The sequence below is a fragment of the Scardinius erythrophthalmus genome (genome assembly GCF_964197995.2).
Source record: "Scardinius erythrophthalmus genome assembly, chromosome: 9".
In the NCBI taxonomy this organism is placed as follows: domain Eukaryota; kingdom Metazoa; phylum Chordata; class Actinopteri; order Cypriniformes; family Leuciscidae; genus Scardinius; species Scardinius erythrophthalmus.
In genome coordinates, this window is record NC_138229.1 from 17,780,734 (window position 1) to 17,807,316 (window position 26,583).

The 26,583-nt window shown below is 35.0% G+C and overlaps 2 protein-coding genes across 5 annotated transcripts; both read left to right on the forward strand.

Moving 5' to 3' along the window:
- Positions 1-2,560: 2,560 nt before the first annotated feature.
- On the forward strand, positions 2,561-26,389 carry LOC308695305 (immunoglobulin kappa light chain-like). Of its 4 annotated transcripts, none has more exons than XM_081373416.1 (6): positions 2,561-2,632; positions 2,711-3,025; positions 23,300-23,341; positions 24,223-24,540; positions 25,348-25,443; positions 25,953-26,389. In XM_081373416.1, exons 1-6 carry the CDS (start codon positions 2,587-2,589, stop codon positions 26,090-26,092), a joined length of 957 nt encoding a protein of 318 aa, XP_081229542.1. In that variant the 5' UTR covers positions 2,561-2,586; the 3' UTR covers positions 26,093-26,389. The 4 variants fall into 4 exon arrangements, with proteins under 4 accessions (XP_081229542.1, XP_081229545.1, XP_081229543.1 ...); XM_081373417.1 differs by lacking the exons at positions 2,561-2,632; positions 2,711-3,025 and adding exons at positions 21,034-21,262; positions 21,430-21,732; XM_081373418.1 differs by lacking the exons at positions 2,561-2,632; positions 2,711-3,025 and adding exons at positions 21,170-21,262; positions 21,595-21,732.
- LOC308695306 (small ribosomal subunit protein eS21-like) lies at positions 22,639-23,032 on the forward strand. The gene has a single exon (XM_081373420.1). The coding sequence runs from the start codon at positions 22,712-22,714 to the stop codon at positions 22,961-22,963; it is 252 nt and encodes an 83-aa protein (XP_081229546.1). The 5' UTR covers positions 22,639-22,711; the 3' UTR covers positions 22,964-23,032.
- Positions 26,390-26,583: the final 194 nt, after the last annotated feature.

Here is a 26,583-nt window from a genome sequence, read left to right on the forward strand (position 1 = left end):
TTTCCTATCGAAGTCGGCTGTCGTGGTTTCCCAGCAACATCTTTGCGCTATTTTCTACAGAAAGTTGGCCTGGATCCAAAACTTCTGAAGAAAACCACCAAAGAGATAGCGTTGGCAGCCGAGACTAGCTCAAGATGGTTGTGGCTGAAGAGAGCCCACAGTTGGAACCCCTCTGCAGGCAAAGGCTAAATACTCTTTGCTGCCCCACTCAGGTGAAGCGTACAGGTCAAGGGGCGAAATGCTAGTGAACTTGAGACACCTGCTGACGATGCAGAGGGGCCCTCAACAATGTGGATGCTCAGCCCACCTTCTCACTATGGAATGCCATCACATAGACACCATATCCTAGTAGCTCTTGCAATTCCTGCTTGTAGCAAAGCATCTTTGATGTTTATCTCACCTAGAAATGTTAAAATACAGAAATAAATAAATGTAGAAATGTGGAAATACAGAAATAAATAAATGTAGGAATAAATAAATGTAGAAATAAACGAATATATATTCGTCAACTTTTTGTAATTCGCCAACACAACAATGCACCCTCAAATCCTGCTCGCCTCGTGGTTGTAGAAAAACGGGAACATGGCTGCGTTATCGCTTTATCGCGAGAAAATATATTATTTTGGGGATTTTGCAATATCGCGAGATTTGCTACAACATCTCGGTGGCACAGTTTTGACGTGTAAAGCACGTCAGTGTACGTCCATTACAGTTTACAAAACATTTGGCCTAACAACAAAGCAGACACTTTAACAATATTACAGTAATATTAATTACTGAAGTCCTAATGATATTTTTACTACAATCGATAACTGAGACAAAAGATGTCACCAGTTGCATTTATGAAACAAGAGAAACGTGAAAGTTTGCATGTTTTAGTTACGCAGCCTAATCATAGGAAACATGTGACTGCTAGATAGCACTACCATGATTGTCTTTTCATCCCTATTGTGACGTACATCCGAATGAAACGGCTTCTCGATCAAGAAAAAATGTAGGGTAGCCAGTAAACACGTCATCAGAGAAGAGATGTCGCTGCAACAGGGATTGCACGGATTAATCATTTATAATAATTTCTGCAGTATTCCATATAAAATACAAATTGTCAATTTTGATTTTATGGTGACTTTAAGATGAACATACTGAAAATGAACAGAGCTTGTATGCACATGTACTCATGAATCTTGTTCTTCTGCTGTCTCGTAGGTTGAAACGTTGCATGATTTTGAAGCAGCAAACCCAGACGAACTGGAGCTGAAGAAAGGAGACATTGTTTTGGTGGTCCTTACAGAGCTAGCTGAAGACCAGGAACGATTTGCTTCAATGTTTAACTTTTGTTTTGTTTTCTTGTTTTGACATTATGATCATAAGAACCTGATTTGGATAGTAGTAGGCTACAATTTTTTATTTTGTTTGTAATGACAACCGTATAACGCAAGGGGGAGACATTTGTCTTTCCCGTGAACTGTTGCGTTAGCAGTGTATATAAACAAATTACATTTTTTTAACAAGTCTGGTCTGCTCACCATAGCACTTTAAAAATAAAGAAAAACAGCAATATTATGAAATATTATTGCAATTTAAAATAATTGTTTTCTATTTTAATACATTTAAAAATGTGATCTATTCCTGTTGTGGCAAAGCTGAATTTTCGGCATCATTACTTCAGTCTTCAGTGTCACATGGTCCTTCAGAAATCATCTAATATGATGATCTGGTGCTCAAGAAACATTTATCATTAGTATTATTATTATTATTTTCATTATTATCAGTTGAAAACAGTTTTGATGCTTAACATTTTTGTGGAAACTATAAAAATCAAACATTTGTGGTAAGATTAAAAAAAGAGAAGATTTCTGATAAAAAGAAAATCTGTTTCCACAAAAATAATAAGCAACATGTTTTCAACATTGATAATAAAAATAATAATAATTATGAATGTTCTTGAGCAGCAAATCAGCATATTACAATTATTTCTGAAGGATCATGTGACACTGAAGAATATGATACTGAAAATTCAGCTGCAGTTATTTTTGACAAGCTTTTGACTGGTACTATATATCAATGTCTGAGTGTTAGCATGTATTTTTTACAGGGAGTATTTTATAAAATAATTAAAATTGTTCTAAATGCTAAAACAGACACTGTTATTGAAGAAAAAAAAACATGTGTATCTGCATGACTATACTGAATCGTCTATACTTAATACTGGCCTGTACATAACATCATTTTTTTATCAATATGTTCCATTATATATATATATATATATATATATATATATATTAATTCAGCTGTATTCTTTTTCCAAACAGTTAAATCAACCTTACTAGTTTAATTAATTAAAATAACCTTAAGCATTGATTCTTATAATTATATATATTTAAAAAAAAAATCAATATGTGGGATAATTTAATGTAACTTGAAAATCAGTTAGCGTAAAAGGCTCATGTAAAATGTCTTTTAAAATGGTTTCTACGGTAACTCCATTTCAGGAAATGACATCAGCACCCTATTTTTGAAACTAATACAAAAGCAGTGTGAAAACCTGAAAGACAGCTTTACACAGGTATATTTTTCACCAGATTAATGATGTTTTTATACATTTATATTGTCCTCCTCTTAAAGATGCCAGGTAAGTGACATTTATAATAATAAAGTAATACAAAATTAAAAACTGATTTAAATGTATTGAATTTGGTTTTGTCAACAGCATTTCTAGGGATAAGTTTGGAGCCAGGTCCAAAGGCTTTGGCTAAAGCAGAGGGCAAAACCGTGTATCTGCCCTGCAAAGCGAACGGTCTGAGCTCTTCAGATTACATCCATTGGTACCAAATAAAAGACGGTAAAGCCCCATCGAGACTACTCTATATCACTAAAGATGGTGCTGTCACTCCTGATGCCAACAATCCCCAAGCAAAAGACTTCACTGTGGACAAAACAAAGCTTTATGATCTAAAACTGGGTGAGACTAGGAAGAGTCACGCTGCCGTTTACTTCTGTGCCTACTGGGACTCAAGCAACCACAGTGAGAACATTTACTCACATCCTGTACATGAACTGTACTGGTAATGCAATTAATGAATACAATATTTCTATACTTTAATATTTATATACTTGTCATTTTCTGTTTAAGTTCTTAATTTGAATTAAGCTTTATAGGATGACTGGATGTTGGTAGAGTATTTTGATCTGTTTATCTCTTTATTGCCCTGCTGTTCATGGATACTTTATGTATGTATGTATGTATAAAGTTATTTTACACACTGTATTATTATGATTTTAGAATATGTCAGGCGTATCTCATATTTGTTAGGCCTATATGTTGTGAAGATATATTTATCATTGTCACATAAGTAGAATTATTATACAGTTATTTTTCGTATTTATGGGCATTTACAGGTTTGAAATTTTCAGTTCCTCAAAAATAACACTTGTCCTAAATTCAGCAGTGTGCCGCTTAACGTTCTTTTCACGTGTATTTCAATTAATTTCTGTATCAAATTATTTGAAAGGCACAGAAGCTGACAGACATAACAAATATACTGGATTAACCAAACTTGAACAAATGCATGAATAGTAGCCTACTACAGGCTATAATATAAAATAGATTTAACCATTTATTTTAAAGCAGAGAAAAGAGTGACTCTTTTTTTCTTTCTCTCAAATGTATCTCTGTGACCAATTTGTAATAGCACTTTTTAAACTACATTGTGAATTTCACAACCAATGAATTCCGAATTATATCCTCCTGGGAACCAGGGGAAAAAAAGTTTTTGAATTTGGTATTTTTTTCATGTCATTACATTGTTTAGAGCATAAGAAACAAATGAGGGGAAAAAAGTTTTGACAAAAGATATTTTATTCATGTTATGTCCACTAAAAAACAAAAGAACATGAAATGACATATAGGCAAAAACAATGGGATTTTTTTCATTCACCAATCAATTTTTAGGTTTCAGGTTTTTTTTTAACCGAACTTTGTATAAAGATGATTCTCAAATATGTTGTGAAAGATTTATAGAAATGAATTGATATACCATTTTACTTTATATGCAATATGTGTGTAAATTACCATAGTCCCATTCAATACAATGTATCTATAAAATGTATCATATTATGAAAATGTGTTTTTGGGGCAACATGTAATGAAAACAATTTAATAATGGTAGTAATATTTGGCAACATTTTCAAAATAATATCTATTTCATAGGAATAGTGATATATAATTTTGTTCCCTATTCACTTGCTATACTGTATGTCTCCCAAAATACAACATTATTTAAATCCTAAGCCGGTTGCATAAACTTAGACTAGTCTTACAAGTTAGTCATCTAATTTTTAGCGCAATTTTCCACCGGACAAAATTGCGATTGTTAACTCATGATTTCTGTTCTGTCTGTGCGCACCAATCTTGCACTTCTATCTACTCCTCAACCAGACCACCTAGAGACTTCGGGTTTTCGGCATTATGTTAAGGAAGGTCTAATCTCAGGAACGCACACAAAAAAAAATCCAGGAAAAGATTTACTATCTCTTAGTGTTGTGATCCCATGAGGTGAGAAAATTGCGCTAAAACTCTTACTGAGTTTTTATTACTTGTTTTCTTTAAGTCTTGCCATAACTTTTTTAAGTCAGTTACATGAAAAAGTAATTGGTCTAATTTGAGTCTGAAGTGTAAGAGTGATTAGCCCTAACTAACTGCTAGTTGGTCAGATAGTTCTCCTCAGTCTAGGCAGTTTATGCAACTGGCCGCTGGTGTCCACAGAGGTCATGTATGAAATCAATGCCCTGTAAGTCATATTTTGATCAGAAACCCCATAATATTTTCCTGATATGTTGATTTATGACAAACAATTTGAAAAGTAGTCTGATTTAAAAGATAATCATTTTCCATTTCCACATAATATTTCCATAAGAGTGCTAAATGTGATCACTAAATGAATGTCAGTCATTGTGAAACCTCCAAACATTTGGTATCTGTGAGAATCCCTGAATACATGACATCCAAACTGTGACATGCATGCTGTCAAAGAAATTCACTCAAATATAATGTCCACTACAGAGGACAAAAGTCTATTTCTGGGTCCCATTACTGCCATCATCATAGTGCCATTACAGAATGTTTTTAAACATCTTGTCTGCTAACACAGCCAACCTGGGAAACATCTTCACCTGTTCACCATCTATTTAAATCCATAAGCCACTTTATAGCAAAACCGAGTACCACTGAGGAAGAGCCGCTCTGCTCTGGAGGAAGTTTTAATAAACCAGGGTTAAATTACATGTGTTTAATACTGCCTATAACCCATCAGTGGTTTAGCTTGTGTAAGAAACCTTCTTATGATAGTGATGATGATGAGATATTCGTAAAGAGGAAACCACAAGGCCATTATCATAAGCCTACCTTCTGATTGGCAGATGTAGTTCATAATTCTTCAAACTCGTGGATGACAGATGTAGACATGGCAGTGTCTGGAATGATAACATTTGGGTTGTTAATAGTCTTAATAGGTGAGATTTTAGTAGCCTGGAATAATTATTAGGCCTAACATTTCTCAGTTAAGATTCAGTGATTTTCTACTTTTAAAACGGAATTTCCGTCAGTAATTTTGTTGCAATATTTTGAGGTTCGTCTCAATTTGACAGCTAACATTTAAACACAATGTTTTAAACAAAACACTATTTTTGTTTGTAGGCTACGTGCCTTTATGATAGGTAAATATGTCATAAATAATGACAATACTAATGTTTTATCGATGTAATGTCCAATAGGCCTACGGATTATAACAGAAAACACCGAGCTTTTATTTTACAGCGTTCTGACTAACTCGTTGATTGACGTTTAAAAAGTCATTGAAGCCTACAAATAGGCTAGCTATGATCAAATGCTTTAATTAGGATTTCATATACACTTAACGCTTTTAAATTTTCTGGTTTTAGATTGTTTAAATGGACAAAATGTCCCTACGCATCCTGATGCTGTGCTTACTAAGGCAAAGGATAGATCTGCTGTAATCACATGCAGTGTGGATTCATCGACGCTTCAATCCAGCGTTCTCCACTGGTACAGAGCTCTACCAGGAGGAGCTTTCCAGCGATTAATGTATTTCGAAGCAGGATCGACAAAAGCTACAAACGATCAGGATACCCCCCGTAGATTTGCTGGAACGGTGAAAAGTCCGAAAGTGACACTAACTATCTCGAAATTGCAGTCGGACGATGCAGGATCATATTACTGCGCGCTCTGGACTGGAGATAACACACAGTGCTGACTGTAAGAGGAAATCGTTACAAAAACCTGCTTTCATAATCAATGCGGTTTTACTAGGAACAACAGTAGAAGAAGGGGAGACATTTCGAATATTTTAATTGGGACTTTGCTTTTTTGCTGTCAAATTTACATTACATTACATTTTTTTTTGAAATGTTCAAAAAGTGTATCAGAACCCTAAAAACTACTGTACCGTACACACTGTTCACACTAGGCTACAATAAAACTGTTTCAGTCTTGTCATCTTTATAGCCTACCCCATTGGTTGATTTTTATTAAAATGAAATATTTGTGTTATATGAATATGAATATGAAATGTAACATTTAAAATTACTTGCAAACGTTTTATAATGTATTGATGTTTGCTTTTCTAAAATGTAGCCTATAGACCCATGGTTTTCATTTTATTTTACATTTGTCTTAAACTCAGAACTCAATCTTGATTTAATTTAAAACATTTCACATTTACATTTATTATAACTGGGGGATTATAACAATCTTAGTTAAACAATCATTTGACCATTTTTGTGTGAAATTCGTTTTTAAATACATTATGAATATCTGTACATTCAAAATACTACTGTCCCACAGCTTTGGCATCACTTCCTCCACAATCAAACATTTTGCCTATAATAAAGTTCTATCAAAAATGAATGGCTTGGATACAAATGAGACAAGAATGTCAATGAAGAGCATGTTTGAAAAGAAATATGAGACATGGTGTGTGAAGAGCATAAATACATGGTAAAGCACTTTGGAATATTTTTATTTTTATTCCAATCGAGTTCCAAACCATTAGTTTTATTAAAAGAAAAGGGTAATTCAATTAATCTTAGCAAGACAAATGGGTCAGCCATTTTAGTTAAGATAAAAAATAAATAAATGAAAAAAATCAGCTCAAAATACTGACCAATACATAATTTTAAATGTGATGGAAATAATACTGGAATGAAAGTACTCATGATTTTCAGAACACATGACAGCTGAAGGCCTTTCATTATAATATCCTGTTTGTCCAATCCAGTTATGTATATTGTTTAAAACAGTAAATGATTGTTTGAGCCAAAATACCTTCCATCAAATGAGAAAACATTGCACAACGCTAATATTCAAAATTTGTACATTATTTTAAAGTGTTTTGAAAAATAACGTGTAAAACGTGTGAAAATAGGTAATAGAAGTTACTCAAGTTTAGATCAACTTCAGGGCCTTAATTTTAAAATGTGATGACTAAAACTTGATGACTGAAATGAAATAGGAAATAAATGTCATGTGCTGAAAACAATCAGGAAATGACATCAGCAAACTGCATTTGAATGGAAGGCTGGGTACAACACTAAAAAAAAGAGCATTACTCTCCAAACGTCAAACTAGATGAATGATGTTTGCATACATTTATATTGTACTTCTCTCAGAGATCCCAGGTAGGTGCCATTTAAAATTAAGCCTTTAATATTTAAAAAAAATGTATGACATTTGTTTTGTTCAATTGAAGCAGATGTTCTGGGAGTGACTTTGGAACAAGGTCAACCAACGTTGGTCAAAGCAGTGGGCAAAACTTCATATCTCCCCTGCAAAGTGACCGATTTACAATCTTGGAATTACATCCATTGGTACCAAAAGAGAGAGGGTGAAGCCCCATCAAGACTACTCTATATCAATGCAGGCGGTAGCTTTACTCATGATACCAGCAATCCCCAAGCAAATGACTTCACTGTGGACAGAACACAGCTCTTTAATCTAAAACTGAGCAACACAAAGCCGATTCATGCAGCAGTTTACTACTGCGCCTATTGGGACTCAAGCGACCACAGTGAGAACATTTACTCACATACTGTACATGAACTCATGGATATTATCTTTAGATAGTATTCATTAGATTTTACACGTTTGAATAGAAATATGAGCTAATGTTTCATGTGTATATGAACCCAAATTTCACCCTCCACTATTAAACGTCAATGCAACCGGTGTGATTTATTTTTCTTACTTCAAGCCCTTTCAAATATTTTCCTACATTTTTAATATTTGTATACAGTTGTTTGTTTGAAATGCGGGACTTCAACAGTGGATGGTGCTATTGAGCTGCAAAAGAGGATTTTTTTATTTATTTATTTTTTAGCTTTAAGGCTCTGTGAAAGTTACTAAATTACTTCTAACAAATTGCATTTTACTAAATTACTTCTGATAAATTGAAGAGAATCCCGATGAAATATCGAATTTATCAATCAAATGAGGAAGAAATGTATCAGCTTTTGAAATATTTTATTCTGATTGCTGTACAACTACAAATCACATCCCAGTTTGTTAGAGCTCCACCTCAGGAAATGACGTCACTGAACAATTTTCTGCATGGATTTTTTTGCCAAATAGTGTAAAGAAGTGTTCAGGGAACTTTATGAACCATATATTGCCTGACATAACCAACTGAACGATGTTCATAAACGTGTGCACTGTTGTTCTCATAATGATCCATGGTAAGTAAACTTTAAAAGGGGGTTAAATAGGTAATTGGTCAAATAAAATATAGGTTAATATGATAATAAAACATAAAATATTTGATTTTCATTTTATTTCATTGCAGGTGTGGAAGGTTTGAGTTTAAATCAAAATCAAAAGGTTTTGGTGAAGCTAAAGGGTAAAACTGTGTCCTTCAGATGTGAGGTAACCGACTTGAGCACTGGTAATGTTGTCCACTGGTACCATAAGAAAGATGGTGAAACGTTTAAAAGACTACTTTACATCAGCGAGTCTGGGACTGCTACAACTGAAGCAAAAGACTTTGTCTCTGAAAAAAGTGGAAATTCATATGGCATAAAACTCAAAGAAACAAAGGAGGAACATTCTGGCATGTATTACTGTGCATGCTGGGATGGCAGCCACAGTAAGAGAAAGCTTTGACATCCTTGACATAAACCATGAGAAACTGTTATTCCACAACAAGAACAATGTCAAAATCTAACAGTTACAAACCACTTTTATTACAGTATTGAATCATCTGACAGATACTGTTTGAGGAGAACCACAAAATAGTGTGGTTTGGTGTAGCAAATATGCTTGCAGATAAAAACAACAGCACATAGGATGATAGTTATTTAATGTAGTGGAATCAACACGTGCTGGCCTTCTCAGTGTTAAAGGATAACTCCGGTCAATTTTAACATTGAGCTCATTTTTTTGTACATTTGGAGTGCTGTCAATACAGAGAACAACTACAAAAATCGTTGTTGCCTAGACCAAGTTATACTATTTTTAAAATTTGCACCCTGTTGACTTCAATGGGGCAAGTACTAAACCTGCTTTTAGGCTCTTAACATCCTTGATGTGTCATTACAAGTGCACAGAAAATGTGAGTGATTCCTTCTGAGTGAACACGAGTGGATCTGGCTGCAGTAGATGTAAAAGATATGTATAAAAACGATGTTATTTAAGCCAGCGCAAATACCTGTTTACATCCTGTTTTTCGGTTTCGGTCACTCAGAAGGAATCACTCACATTTTCTGTGCACTTGTAATGACACATCAAGGATGTTAAGAGCCTAAAAGCAGGTTTAGTACTTGCCCCATTGAAGTCAACAGGGTGCAAATTTTAAAAATAGAATAACACCGATTTTTGTCGTTGTTCTCTGTATTGACAGCACTCCAAATGTACAAAAAAATGAGCTCAATGTTCAAATTGACCGGAGTTCTCCTTTAAAGCAGCACTCAGTAGCTTCGGGATTTCTTCGCTGTATTCTCGCTTTTTGCTCGCAGGTTTCTCTCTAGAGCTCCCCCCACAGCTTCGGAATAGATATTTGACAACACTGTTGTAAAAACTCTTTGGTGATTCTCAGACACCAGAGGCTAGCAGATCAACGACATCAAAGCAGATGGGACATTCTTTAAAACGTCTTCTTCCTTTGGGTTCGGACAGCGTGAGGGAGCGCAATAATGACAGTATTTGAGCAGATTTCTTTTGGCCGTAAAGCAATTGTTTACTTCGCGAGACCTGATATCACGCGATACTTCCTGCCGCGGCTGCCGGCGGCCCGCCGTCTCAAAGTTGCAAGTGCGAATTTTCCGCTCACGGGGACCAGGGGGGTGCGAAACGACCACCATTCAACCCGAAATAAGTAATATAACCATTCCAATGACTCCGAAGCTGTTCAGTTAAGGTAAAAAAGTTACTTAGTTCACCTTTAACATAGTAAGAGATGCAGTACAAATTCATTGAACGTCAACACATTAAACACAATAACATGGGCCACTGATACGCAGTAATGTGCAGTCAGTATTTTTTGAAGACTTTGATTATTTTATTGCTTTGATTGGGTTTTAAGAAAAAAGACAAAGAAATATATGGAAATAAATGAGCAAAAAATCCCCCTAAGACTAAAGTGTATAGTGGAGAAAGAAGGAGGAACCTTGAAGAGGATTCTGTATGCTGACATAAATGACAAATCTGCAAGAAATTATGTTGGCTCTGAGTCCAGAAAATCATAAAATTAATAATTTTGCTTTGAAAATCACAAAGCTGAAGAAAAGCATTCAGCGATGTATTACTGTGCTTGCTGGAGCTCAGGCAGAACAGTGAGTATAAAAACTGAAGCCCTGCACAAAAAAAAAAAAAAACCTTTCTCCAAAGTTGATATAAAAACTATCATGACAATCAAAGAATTTGCTTCTAAAGAACGCTCCAGTTACTAACATAACCTCGGTTCCCTGAGATAACGGGAACGAGCATTCCGACTGCAGCTGTATATATAGCACAGCAAAGGTACATAATGCTCGTTCACGTTATCTCAGGGAACCGAGGTTATGTTAGTAACTGGAGTGTTCCCTTTCGAAACGATCTCTCACATTGTGTGAAACACGCTTTGGAGAACGATATACCATAGCGCCGTGCTATAAGCGTAGAACAGAAGCTGTCCTATGAGCTTATGGCTAGGCAACATAGGCTAACTTAGTGAGGCTAAGGCTACGGGGCTGGAGCCTCAGCAAATACAGTCCGGACCACTCCAATGGGGCATTCAAAGCCCACTGAAGCATAAACCAGGGCTATAGCATCAACTATCCAGCGGGATAATCTGCTTCGTAACTAGAAGCCCTTTAGAGCAGCCTCGAAGCACAAGAGCTGTGCTCTGAGCAGAGCTCTGATTGCCGAAACTGGCTAGAGCGCTCTACATAAGTTCTGAGGGTAAGCCACCCCATCGAACGCAAGTCTCAAGAATGGTCTGTGAAGAAGGGCTATCTGGACATGAAAGTAAGCATCTTTCAGATCCACTGATAAGAACCAGTCCCCATTCTGAATGGCCGCTTCATTAATGTGCAATTCTCCTGAGGTTGAGGATGGGCCTGAGCCCACCATCTTTCTTGGTGGGACCGGCTAGGCGGCACCCTTCACCAGCAGACACTGCACTTTGGAGTGAAGAACATTAAAGGGGTGGTTCGGGATTTTTGACATCGGACCTCATTTTTAAGTCAGCCTGGTTGTTATTCATCAGTGGAGACATTTTTTTTTTCAATTATCCAGTCCTTATATTTGGATAGTTAGCCGATGCTAGGCTAGCGCGAGTCAATGGTAGATGTTAGCCAGCCATTAAAAACCGTTTTACCCACTCCACAGTGCACCAAACGCAAATCAATTATAACACTAGACTATCGATGCAAATGTCCGTTGAGAGAATAATGTTAGAAATCAAACTTACATTTCATCTCAATGATCCCAAAGGAACTAGTTTCTCAGCAGCTGCGGAATTTTACTTTGCTCCGGTTAGTAATGCAGCAAAAAGTAAACACAGAAAAGAAGCGCACTACAGTGTGTGCAGTACATGTGTGTACCGGCTCACTCGGTTGCCTAGGTAATCAATATCACTCTGCTGCTGCTGTAGACAAGGCTTATGATTACAGGGAACAAATTATAACTAATGCAATGTGATGAAAGGTAAGTTTGATTTCTAACATTATTCTCTCAACGGACATTTGCATCGATAGTCTAGTGTTATAATTGATTTGCGTTTGGTGCACTGTGGAGTGGGTAAAACGGTTTTTAATGGCTGGCTAACATCTACCATTGACTCGTACTAGCCTATAGCATCGGCTAACTATCCAAATATAAGGACTGGATAATAAAAAAAAAAAAAAAAATGTCTCCACTGATGAATAACAACCAGGCTGACTTAAAAATGAGGTCTGATGTCAAAAATCCCGAACCACCCCTTTAACATCGTTGTCCTGAACCAAAGTTTGAACCACACCCCTGAAACGGGGGGCCCTGCTAGCGAATTGAAGCGAGTCTCATTTTCTAGTCTGCATAACCCAGCCTGACACGCCCGGGATGACTTCCCACGCTTGAAGTCGGGCGCCAAGGGGACTGAGTTTTTCGTGCAGCAGTTCGCCGCATGAGGGTTAGGAACTAATGGCCACAGAAGAACTCGCCTGCTTCATTAGGAAGTGGTGCATAGCCTGCAACACCTTCCATGCCGCTGTGAAAAGCTCAGCAAAGCCATTCAGAACCGAATAAGCCAAAGGGAAAGACAGGGAGTCAGGGCAGTCTTCTCGGCGTCCTTGATCTCCAAGATTAACCATAGGTGGCGCTTTGACTACCACTAAACAGACCATCATACAGGCCATCAAATAGATCTGAAAGGCACTGCAGAAGTTAAAGAAGCTGACAGACATAACAAATAAACTGGATTAACCAAACTAGTCTTGAACAAATGCATGAATATAATATAGTACAGGCTTTAATATAAAATAGATTTAACCATTTATCTGTCTATAAATTACAGGAACGTCTGTCTGTCTGTCTGTCTGTATGTCTGTCTGTGTGTCTGTTAACCGCATATCTCTCGAACCGTTAGTCCAATGGATTTCAAATTTGACAGGTGTCTTGCCACGGGCACGAGTAAGTGCAGTGCCAAGTTTGACGTTGTTTGGATGAGAAATGCAAAATATATCGTTAAATATATCATTTTTAGAAGGTTGTGGTTTAAAAATAAACATTCTGACATAAAACACTCAGTCAGCTACTCTGTTTACTTCTGAATATTATAGTTTATTCACAGCCATCATTTGTAGTAACCTATTCACAAACCATTTGCTCAAGCGTAGCATTTTTTTGGAGTTCACTGTGTAGCCTGCCCCCTGAATCGTTGTGCCTATTCATTTGTGGATGTTAACTGAATCGGTAAGTCACCTACGCTGTTTACTTCTGTATATTATATCTATCTATAAATTGCGGAACGCATATCTCTCGAACCGTTAGTCTGATGGATTTCAAACGTGACAGGTGTCTTACTACGGGCACGAGTAAGTGCAGTGCCAAGTTTGACGTTGTTTGGATTAGAAATGCAAAAGATATTGTTAAATATATATCGATAAAAGAAGCACGTAAGTAGCGTTTTCTCGGAGTTCACTGTGTAGCCTACTCCCTGAATCGTGTAGTTCAATTTTCCACATTTATTGTATGTCATTATGTCAGTATCAGTATTTGCTTTCTACCATGCACAAATAAAAATGTCACTGAACTTTTGCTGTGTAATTGTAACAATGAGCACTCAAATACACCAAACCAACAATTACTAAAAACACACACAAAAACTGATTTTGCACGGGCACTCTGCACTGCTCCCTGAATCGACGCGCTTATTCATTTGTAGATGTAAACTGAATCTATAAGTCAGCTATGCTGTTTACTTCTGAATATTATATTTCATTCTGGTGCACTTAACGTTATCGCTACTGTGTAATAGCCGCTTTTTAATAAACCATGGTTAAATTACATGTGTTTATACTGCCTATAACCCATGAGTGGTTTAGCTTGTGTAAGAAACCTTCTTGTGATAGTGATGACGATGAGATATTCGTAAAGAGGAAACCACAAGGCCATTATCATAAGCCTACCTTCTGATTGGCAGATGTAGTTCATAATTCTTCAAACTCGTGGATGACAGATGTAGACATGGCAGTGTCTGGAATGATAACATTTGGGTTGTTAATAGTCTTAATTGGTAAAATTTTAGTTTTCTGTTATAATTAGCCTATTAACATTTCTCAGTTAAGATTATTCAGTGATTTTCAACTTTTAAAAATACATTTTCTTCAGTAATTTTAGGTAGCCTACTTTGCCTACAAATAAGCTACTTGCAGGTCTATTCCCAAATAAGAGCTTTAATTAGAATATTCGATACCTAATTGTTGTGTTTACACACTTTTACTTGTTTAGCACATTTTAATTGTTTCTCTTATGGTTTTAGATTGTTTAAATGGACAAAATATTCCTATGCATCCTGATCCTGTGCTTACTAAGTTAAATGGTAGAGTTGCTAGAATCACATGCAATGTTGATTCATCGACGCTTCAATCCGACGCTATCCACTGGTACAGATCTAAACCAGGAGGAGCTTTCCAGCGATTAATATATTTCGAAGCAGGATCGACAAAAGCCAAAATCGATCCGGCGATGGTCGGCAGTGGATTTACTGGAACGGTGAGCAATCAGCAAGTGACACTAACTATCTCGAAATTGCAGTCGGACGATGCAGGATCATATTACTGCGCGCTCTGGACTGGAGATAACACACAGTGCTGACTGTAAGAGGAAATCGTTACAAAAACCTGCTTTCATAATCAATGCGGTTTTACTAGGAACAACAGTAGAAGAAGGGGAGACATTCAGAATATATTAATTGGGACTTTGCTTTTTGTTGTCAATATTACATTAAAAACAACTGTAAATGTTCAAAAAGTGTATATCTGAACCCTAAAATCTGTACCGTACACACTGTTAACAATAGTCTACAATAAAACTGTTTCTTCAACTGTGGGCTTGACATCTTTATAACCTACCCCATTGGTTGATTTTTATTAAAATGAAAATAATTTTCTTTTTGTTATATGAATAAGGTAACATCTAAAAATTACTTGCAAACGTTTTATCATGTCTTCATTTTTACTTTTCTAAGATGTAGCCTAGGCCCATGGATTTTCATTTTATTTTACATTTGTCTTACACTTAGATCTCAGTCTTAAATTATTGTAAAAAAAAAATCACATTTACATTTATTAAATCACTGGGGGATTATAACAATCTTAGTTAAACAATCATTTGACCATGTTTGTTTGAAATTCGTTTTTAAATACATTATGAATATCTGTACATTCAAAATACTACTGTCCCACAGCTTTGGCATCACTTCCTCCACAATCAAACATTTGCCTGTAATAAAGTTAGAGACAAACGAGACAAGTGTCAATGAAGAACATGTTTGAAAATAAATATGAGACATGGTGTGTGAAGAACATAAATACATGGTAAAGCACTTGATTGAACAGAATATTTTTTATTCAAATTCCAAACGATTAGTTTTATTAAAAGGCTAATACAATTAATCTTAGCCAGACAAATGGGTCAGCCATTTTAGTCAAGTTTATTGAAATAAAGTAAAAAAAAAAAAAAAAAAAAAAAAAAAAAAAAAAAATCATCTCAGAATGCTAAATAGCCTACATCATTTTAAATGTGATGGAAATAATACTGGAATGAAAGAATTAATGCTTTTCAGAAAACATGACAGCACTATGCTGTATTCCTTTCCTTATAATACCCTGTTTGTCCAATCCAGTTATGCATATTATTTAAAACAGTAAATTATTGTTTGAGCCTATACCTTCCATCAAATGAGAAAACATTGCACACCGCTAATATTAAAAATGTGTACATTATTTTATTTTATTTTAATTTTATGTGTACATTATTTATTATTTTATGTTTTGAAAAATAATGTGTAAAAAGTGTGAAAATAGTTAATAGAAGTTACTCAAGTTTAGATCATCTTCAGGGCCTTAATTTTAAAATGTGATGACCAAAACTTGACTGAAATGAAATAGGAAAGAAATGTCATGTGCTGAAAACAATCAGGAAATGACATCAGCAAACTGCATTTGAATGGCATACAAGGCTGGGTACAACACACAAAAAAAGAGCATTACTCTCCAAACGTCAAACCAGATGAATGATGTTTGCATACATTATATGGTCCTTCTCTCAGAGATCCCAGGTAGGTGCCATTTAAAAGTAAGCCTTTAATTTGTGAAAGGTTTTATGACATTTGTTTTGTTCAATCGAAGCAGATGTTCTGGGAGTGACTTTGGAAAAAGGTCAACCAACGTTGGTCAAAGCAGTGGGCAAAACTTCATATCTCCCCTGCAAAGTGACCGATTTACAATCTTGGAATTACATCCATTGGTACCAAAAGAGAGAGGGTGAAGCCCCATCAAGACTACTCTATATCAATGCAGGCGGTAGTTTTACTCATGATACCAGCAATCCCCAAGCAAATGACTTCACTGTGGACAGAACACAGCTCTTTAATCTAAAACTGAGCAACACAAAGCCGATTCATGCTGCAGTTTACTACTGTGCCTATTGGGACTCAAGCGACCACAGTGAGAACATTTACTCACATACTGTACATGAACTCATGGATATTATCTTTAGATAGTATTCATTAGATTTTACATGTTTGAATAGAAATATGAGCTAATGTGTCATGTGTATATGAACCCAAATTTCACCCTCCACTATTAAAAGTCCCTGAAGTTCAATGCAACCGGTGTGATTTATTTTTCTCTCTTCAAGCCCTTTCAAATATTTTCCTATATTTTTAATATTTGTATACAGTTGTTTGTTTGAAATGCGGGACTTCAACAGTGGATGGTGCTATTGAGCTGCAAAAGAGGATTTTTTTTTTTTTTTTTTTTGCTTTAAGGCTCTGTGAAAGTTACTAAATTACTTCTAACAAATTGCATTTTACTAAATTACTTCTGATAAATTGAAGAGAATCCCGATGAAATATCGAATTTATCAATCAAATGAGGTAGAACTGTATCAGCTTTTGAAATATTTTATTCTGATTGCTGTACAACTACAAATCACATCCCGTTTTGTTAGAGCTCCACCTCAGGAAATGACGTCACTGAACAATTTTCTGCATGGATTTTTTTTGCAAAATAGTGTAAAGAAGTGTTCAGGGAACTTTATGAACCATATATCGCCTCACATAACCAAACGAACGATGCTCATAAACGTGTGCACTGTTGTTCTCATAATGATCCATGGTAAGTAAACTTTAAAAGGGGGTTAAATAGGCAATTTGTCAAATAAAATAGGTTAATATGATAATAAAACATAAATATGAAAACTTATTTTAAAAAATTGATTTTCATTTTATTTCATCGCAGGTGTGGAAGGTTTGAGTTTAAATCAAAATCAGAAGTTTTTGGTGAAGCTAAAGGGTAAAACTGTGTCCTTCAGATGTGAGGTAACCGACTTGGGCACTGGTAATTTTGTCCACTGGTACCATAAGAGAGATGGTGAAACGTTTAAAAGACTACTCTACATCAGCGCATCTGGGACTGCTACAGCTGAAGCACAAGACTTTGTCTCTGAAAAAATTGGAAATTCATATGGCATAAAACTCAAAGAAACAAAGGAGGAACATGCTGGCATGTATTACTGTGCATGCTGGGATGGCAGCCACAGTGAGAGAAAGCTTTGACATCCTTGACATAAACCATGAGAAACTGTTATTCCACAACATGAACAATGTCAAAATCTAACAGTTACAAACCACTTTTATTACAGTATTGAATCATCTGACAGATACTGTTTGTGGAGAACCACAAAATAGTGCGGTTTGGTGTAGCAAATGTGCTTGCAGATAAAAACAACAGCACATAGGATGATAGTTATTTAATGTAGTGGAATCAACACGTGCTGGCCTTCTCAGTGTTAACATAGTAAGAGATGCAGTACAACAACTTCTAATTTCATAGTGCAATCTATTGCAAAGGGAATTCATGGACAGCATGCAATTAATGCAGAGCTTCAACATATTAAACACAATAAATATGCAGTCAGTATGTTTTAAAGGCTTTGATTATTTTATTGCTTTGATTGGAAAAAATATGGAAATGAATGAGAATTATTTCCCCCCATGAGTTGTATAGTGCCTAGAGTAGACTTTCAATAGGCAGAAATGTTCATTGTGTCGCAAATTTACTTTAGGATATGAACATAATGCAAGTCCAAGGACTTAAACCACATTGAAATATAGCTACTACAACTGCTACTTCCTGCTGTTTCTTTTGGTGCTGAGGCAGTCCAAACAATATTAAATTAACTGCAGATATTAGGCTGCTCCTAACATTCACTCTTAGAAACAAATTGCAAACATTTTACTTTAAAGGGTACAACAGCTTGTCACTGGGGCAGTACTCTTAAAAGGACAACTTTGTAGGTTCATAGTATTGCTACTCTAAGGTACTAATATGCACCTTTAGGGGTAAAAAAAGGTACAAAGATGTCCTTTAAGGGCACTACCCCAGTGACCCCTAAAGTAAAAAAAAAAATAATAATAATCTGAGAGAGCTCAAAAGTGGTGGAAATGAGGAAGTCCATTAATGAAATGGCGAAATCCTTGAAAAGGAACAAACTTTCTCTTGGGTTAAGCTCAGTATGGTGCATTTCACATCTGTAACCCAGATTAGCTATTAGTATTGCAACTTCCTGTTTGTTGCTCAATTCCTGTGAATCACAGAGTAAAGACAGAATCAGACTGTCTCTGCTACTGAATGCTCTTTTGATGCTTTCCTTTTTCCTGCTTTTTCAGTTCATATGCAGAGGCGAGTCTTTTATTATTTGGCAATATAATTGATTCTGTATTCTAAAACTAGTTTTTAAAGAAAAAAAATGTTAAATAATAATAATAACCATTATGATACATCTAACCAAATAGTCTGGTAGTTTGATTTGTGAGTTCAGCTGTTGCTTTTTACAGTGGATGGAGCCGGTGAGCTGCAACAGAAAATCTCACTGACCAAAGCAGAGGAAAAGTTAGCCATTATAGACTGTCACTTCACTTCAGACTGCTGGAACTATTCAGACTATTTGTCTCTGTCTTTCTACAACAGAATCTGATGCTTTCACAGAATTAAAAAAAAAATCATAAATTTACAGTAAATTAGCATCCTGTCCTGCCTTGTAGCATTTGAAAGAACAATCCCCAAGCAAAGACATTTTTATACAAAACTACAAAAGCAATCATTACATTTGAATCACCGAATAGTATATATGTTAACGTATTAAACATTTTGTAATATTTTGATATATTCTGCAATGACTTGTTCATTGATATTTCACGTTTTTAATGCTTTCATACATTTTTGAAAAACATAGTTTTATCAACAACAACAACAAAAAATGTATATATAGAATGATCCCAAAAATGTCACGTTATCTATAGTATCACAGAGGTGTACACAACTTTGCAAAAAAATTACAAACACATTTTTCAAGTTAAAATATCATATAGTTAAATCATGAATATATTTATGAATAGCCTTCATTTGACTTGAACTGTGCCGTTTCATAAAAAGGGATAAACTTACTGACTTTAATCCAAAAAATAAAGATCATGAACTTGTATGAAAAACCTCAATTTAAACACATATTAGCATGAGGACAGGAAACTCAGAAACACTGCAACTTCCTGTTTTTTGCTCATAGAAATAAATTCCACCTTCGTCCCAGAGAAAAAAACAGAAGCTCTCTATCTTAAATCTGCCATCATGAGTCCTCAGCCGCAGTTACTCTGTTTGCTGTTTATTTTCCTTATATTTAAAGGTAAGTGTTTAATGTGTGGCCATATCATCTTTATATCACTGTTTGTAACCAGAAATACTTCTAAAACCAGAAAATATAAGCTTTTGTTTTATTATTACATTATGTTCTATTTCACCTTTAAATATGAAAAAGTAGTTTGATTTGTGAGCTGTTGTTTTTTGCAGTGGATGGAGCCGGTGAGCTGAAACAGAAAATCTCACTGACCAAAGCAGAGGAAAAGCTAGCCATTATAGACTGTCACTTCACTTCAGACTGCTTGTACTACATCCACTGGTATCAGCAGAAAGAAGGAGAAACCTTGAAGAGGATCCTCTATGCTGACATAAGTGATGGATCCGCAAAAAATGATGCAGGTTTTGAGTCCATAAAATCAGAAAAGAAAACATCAAATCATTTTGCTTTGAAAATCACCAAGCTGAAAAAAGAGCATTCAGCGATGTATTACTGTGCTTGCTGGATCTCAGGTAGCACAGTACACAAAAATACTAAAGTCTTGCACAAAAACTCTGCAAGGTTTCCTGTCATGATCAGAGACCGCAAACCGTTATATAAACATAACACCAAGGTCATGAGTTTAATTCCCAAGGAATTCATCAACTAATAAATGCAATGTAAGTTGTATCTGCCAAATGCATAAATGGAAATGTTTATATTTTATGCGCAACATTTTGTTTATTTCCTTAGCAGAAATAAAGTAAATAGATTTAGTTAACTTGTTCTTGAATGAGGGGCTCTGAGTTGTCACATCTACAATGATCCTCAGTACAAACTCATATTAGCATGAGGACAGGAAACTCAACAGCACTGCAGCCTCCCATTTGCTATCAAAATGTAAGTGCTATTAGACTAAGAAAAATGTATTTCATGTGCAAAGGTTAGAGAAATTGGGTTCTGCTTCTGATGCCGTTCTGTTCAGATGTGCATACAAACCTCCTTCTCAAACGACTGGTGAACTTACTGGAAATGATTAACAGTTGTCTGGGCATTGAAAATATACATCCCCTGCTGGTGATACCGTGATAATACTCTGCATGTATTACCAATCAGTGTATTGTAGAGGAAAGTCAAAGGTTTGAGGACAATGCTAATTTTAGTATATTAGTGTAATACTGAAGCACAGAGTTGAAGCTGTATAATCTGTTACATCTGAATCAGGAACCACAAAACAAACTCAGATTAGCATGAGGGCCGGAAACTAAATATCATAAACCTCTCATATGATCTCTCCTCATCACAGAGTAAAGACAGAAGCTCTCCAGACACTCCCTGCCATCATGCGTCTTCAAATGCAGTTATGTCTTTTGTTTCTCATTCAGCATTCATGTAGAGGTAAGGTTTTTTATGACTATTTGAAATCATACCATAATTGTGTATGTTATCACAAAAAGCAAACTTGATAACTCTCATTAACTTTACATTTATGTTGGCTAGCCTATTATATCTTACCTTGGGTAACAAATTGTCATGATAACATTTATTTATTTTTTTATTTTTAGTTGATGCAAATGTGAAGTTGCAACAGAAAATCTTATCCACCAAAGCAAAGGACAAGACAGTTGTTATTGACTGTAATTTTCCTTCAGACTGCTTAAGCTACATTCACTGGTATCAACTAAAAGAGGGACAAACCTTAAAAAGAATCCTGTATGCTTCTATAACAGATGGAACCCCATACAAGGATGCTGGTTTTGAATCGTTTAAAGTAGATAAGAAAGAAGAAAGAAATCTGGCTCTGAAAATACCTGAACTAAAAGAAGAGCATTCAGCAATGTATTACTGTGCTTGTTGGGTCTCAGGCGGCACAGTAGTTATAAATACTGAAACCCTGTACAAAAACTCAGCAGGGTTGCTGATTTAATCTAAAACCACAAGCCATAAATTAGGCTATATAAAAACAATGCTAGTAACAAACAATGAATTTCTTTCAGGAAAAAAAAATATTATTTCCAAATAAATTTAATTCACTCCAAAGAGTGTTTGAAAATCCTCAGCACTCGAGAAAAGAGGGAGAAGGTTTAAAGTTGGTTATGAATGAAATATAGACTTATGAAGGACAAATATGCTGTTGAACAGTAAGAAAGATCAGCTATAGGATTCAAGGAATCAACAAGATTTTAAAGTCCCCATGAACCGGAAGTTGCAAACGACTTTTATCCAGTGTTGTGACGTATTTCCCATGCGTATTTCCAAGTGAAACGGAATATTGAACAGAGGGCGGGGTTTTACTTAAGCGCTCCTCCATCTCCGCTCATAACAGACTAACGGTTTGAGGGGAGTGGTTTAGCGTTTTCAACCCAAGCCGTCAAACTGATGTCATCAGAAAAGGAACGCCATTCCAGACCGGCAGTAACTTTTTTTAGATTTTGATTAAAGATTTACCACGGCAAACAATTTTTTTTTCTGAGTATTAACTTGCACGGATGAATTGTTCACCACAAGACTAGTAATATGCGCTAACAAAGTAAATAGGGTCAATTTTGATTTCAGGTCTACTTTAAGTTGCTCAGATTGTGTTTACCGGGCTTGATTTTTACATGAATTCGTTATTTTAGCCTAAAATTTTGACTCAAAGTTTAGTTAGTGGGTGCCCAGGACAATTATATTATATTTTAAAGTATAATATAATTCTAATATAATTATAATTAATGTTCAGCGTGAGTGGTTGGGTGACGACAAATGAGTCTTGTGTTTTGCAGGACTTGTAAATAAACCAGCTTTCCGCGTCGGCCATTTGTGAAATTCGACTGAGCTGATTGACAGTCATCAAGTAAAGTCAAGATGCAGAACGATGCTGGTGAATTCGTGGACCTGTACGTCCCCCGTAAATGCTCTGCTAGCAACAGAATCATCGGTGCCAAGGACCATGCCTCTATCCAACTCAACATTGCTGAGGTGGACAGGGCAACAGGCAGGTTCAATGGCCAGTTCAAGACGTATGCCATCTGTGGCGCCATCCGTAGAATGGGTGAAGCTGATGACTCCCTCCTGAGGCTTGCAAAGAACGACAGCATTGTGGCAAAGAACATCTAACTTTAAGGATGGGATCTGGAAGTTTCTTTGTAAAATAAAAAGTAAAATTGAAAAAAAAAAAAAAAAAAACTTGTAAATAAACCATTGCAGCCTCTACTGGTAAGAGTGTGACATGACACTGTACTGAACTCTTGCTGCTCACTACTACAGAAGTAAATTAAGTGTTTTACCACTTCAGTGATCAAATTCAAGATTGATATAGCTTTTTTACTTTCTTGGTTAATATTTTAAAAGTCATCATGGATATTCTAAAACAATGTAGGCTACACAAGGAAACTGCAGATTCTCTTCTGCACAAACTTCATCTTTTTGTTTAGGAATAAATGACTGTGGGAGACAGGAAAGTCTTCGGTTCGGGTACAAGACTATATGTGACAGGTAAGACAAAAATCACATAATTAAGGTCTGCTAAACTTATTTTAAGCATTTTAAAGTTCGTTGCCTACAAATTATTTCTGTAATTCAGCTGGCAACAGAGTTCTTTAGAGATTCCAATAATTCCATCTTGTGCTTGTTCACACAAAACAGGAGAATTTATGTTAAAGGGTTAACCCAAAAAGTGAAAATTCTGTCATCATTCTAAACCTGTATGCATTTTTTTTCTTTCAAACACTTTCTGAAAAATATGTCAGTTTTTTTTCCATACAGTTCAAGTAAAAGGGTTTCAATGTATTTTTGTACCCCACTAACTTCTATTGTATGGACAAAAACTGTCAAAAAAAAATCTTCAAAATATCTTTTGTTTTGTGTTCTGTAGAAGAATAAATTCATACAGGTTTGGAACGGCTTGCGGGTGATGATAACATAATTTTCATTTTTGTGTGAACTAACCCTTTAAAATAGTGTAGACCATCAGAAAGAGAAAAAGTTGTCTTTTATTAGACCACACACTAGAAGGTTTTGTATTATTCAGAAGTATTTGCTATAGACTTAATCTGGGTGGGCTGGATCAAAAGATTTGGAACTGGAACCCGGCTGATAGTAACTGGTAGGAAACTGTACGAATTTCGTCAAATCCATGGTTTTGTATTATTCAGTAGTATTTGTAATAGACCTAATCTGGGTGGGCTACTATATCAAAAGATTTGGAACTGGAACTCGGCTGATAGTAACTGGTAGGAAACTGTACGAATTTCGTCAAATCCATAAAAAATGATGTAATTTCCAAGTGAAAACTTTCTCCAGTCACCCTCTATTTGCTTATTTTCTCATTTGCTTATTGATCACTGAAGTAACATTCAACATGTATTTCTCTTAAGGCCAAGGGGGTGACAAGGTCGAAAAACCAACTCTAATAGCATATCGACCATCAAAAAAACAAAGTGACAAACAGACAGCGTTATGTCAGGCCAAGGGCATGTTTCCAGACTTGGTGAAATTCACCTGGAAAAAGATGAACAATGGAGAGTGGACGGCTGTATCGGAGGAAAATGTTGTGGAGCAGAGGAATGAAATTAATACTAAAGTCTTCGTGACAAGTATGTTGATTATCAATCAAAACACGGCTGGAGACAACTATGAATGCACCGTTACCCATGAAGGAAGCACGGGATCCCAGAGTGAAAGACTGATAGACGGTAATTTGAAGGAACTCAGATTTACTACATTCATATGTGTTAGATTTTTTGGAAAGAAATTTTAATACAATTGATAGAGTTGCAGACACATAGACTTTGATTATAAACAATAATAATTATTCTTAGTTATATACAAAAACGTTATTAAAGCCTTAATTACATCAAATAATTAATAAAGAATTCATTAGAATTAAAAGTGCATGATTTTTATTTATTATAGGCTATTTCTGTTTTGTCTATTTGTTAATGGGGGATTAGTGGACACCACATTCAATTCAGATCAATTCACATTTATTTGTATAGCACTTTTCACAATACATATAGTTTTTAAAGCAGCTTTACAGAAAATATGTATCTACTTTACAATTTGATCTGTTATCGGATGTATCAAAGTAATGTATTTCAGAAGTTTACATACCAATATCAATGTTTTTGTATTTGTGGAGTAAAAAATATAGTTTTTATTTTGAAGTAAACTTTTCTATTTTTTTTATTAGATGTAGATTTAATACTTAATTATTAATACTTAATAATACTTTATTAATGGGGTTATTATTTAATATTTCCAATTAAATGTACATATCAGACATCTCCGCTTTCATTAAAACCTATAGGTTTGAGTGAAATCATTCAATTTGATTCTATTATGACATATCTTCAGTTAAAATATGGACAATTAAATATGTAAATATTCATATGCCTGTATATAAGTAATTTTACCTTTGAGATAAATCTCTTTTATTGGGATTCTGCTTTGTCTTGTTTTACCCCATACATTAATAAAATGACTGTATTGTTATATTTCAGATAAGAAAGAGAAGACAGCAGAGAAATCTGATAATGTCATTGAGAACACAACATGCCCACCCAACAATGATACCTCAAGTTATCCGCAGATATCAGGTGAATAAATAAAAATGAATATATAAATGTATTTGCAAATTTGGATGGATTTTTAATGAATGACTTTTGCATTTCAAAATCCAAGCCAACATTTACATTAATTCATTGCACATTCGAATCAGTTAAAAGTATAATAATTTGCACGTTTTTTCCACGTTTATTTGTCTTTTCATTTATAAAGTAGTTTAACAAACTGATCTAACTGATCTAATTTATCTTAATCATTTCATTCACACTGTATCCCTCAATGGACCAAAAAGTCACATTGTTACATTATGGGTACAATATACGTGTGGTTGACATTAGTTAACATTAAAATCTTGATTGAAATGCAAAACTCCATCTAAAATTAATGGTATATACACACACATAAATTTTACCCTAAGATCTTGATGCTGATCAAAAACAAAATGTTCACAGACATGTTATGCCTCAACTATGTGCAGGATGAAAAAAAAAATTAAATGTTTTATCAAATGTGTTCAAATGTATTTTTTGTTTTATTGCAGGCTCTTCAGACCAAATACCCAGTCGGAGCCTGTTTGTCTATGCGTATGCTGTCATGATCATGAAGAACGGATTATATTGTTGTGCTATCTTTATCTTTCTGTTAAAGAGAAAAGTTGGAAAGAAAGAAGAAAGCTCTTAGAGATTAAAGGCATACGATAAACATCAAGCAAACAAAGATTTATCATATAGAGTATGTTTAGCTGATTTCTAAAGTTGCATGTCTGCGACTATATTATCTCTGCTTAAATGTGTTTCTTTTAAATGTATTTGTTGTAGATCAGCTTTGCACAACTGTTTTATTTTTGCATCTTTGAAATGCAATATTTTGATTTTTAAAAGCGCATAATATACCAACATTTGAAATGTTTTGTTTTCCCATCATAATCTGTTTTTCTGGCATTCTCTGAATTTGTTCAATAAAATATTACAAAACTTATTTTTCTTGCTCATAAATGAAAATTTTACTTTTATAGCTAAATTAATTCTTTATAAATGCACTTTTTGCATTATGAATAATTTAATCATTTTTTAAAAACTTTTTTTTTTAATTTATGCTTGCATTATTACAGTAAATAAAATATAAAATGAATAAAACGAAATTATGCATATGAAAAGTTGATTGCCTAGACC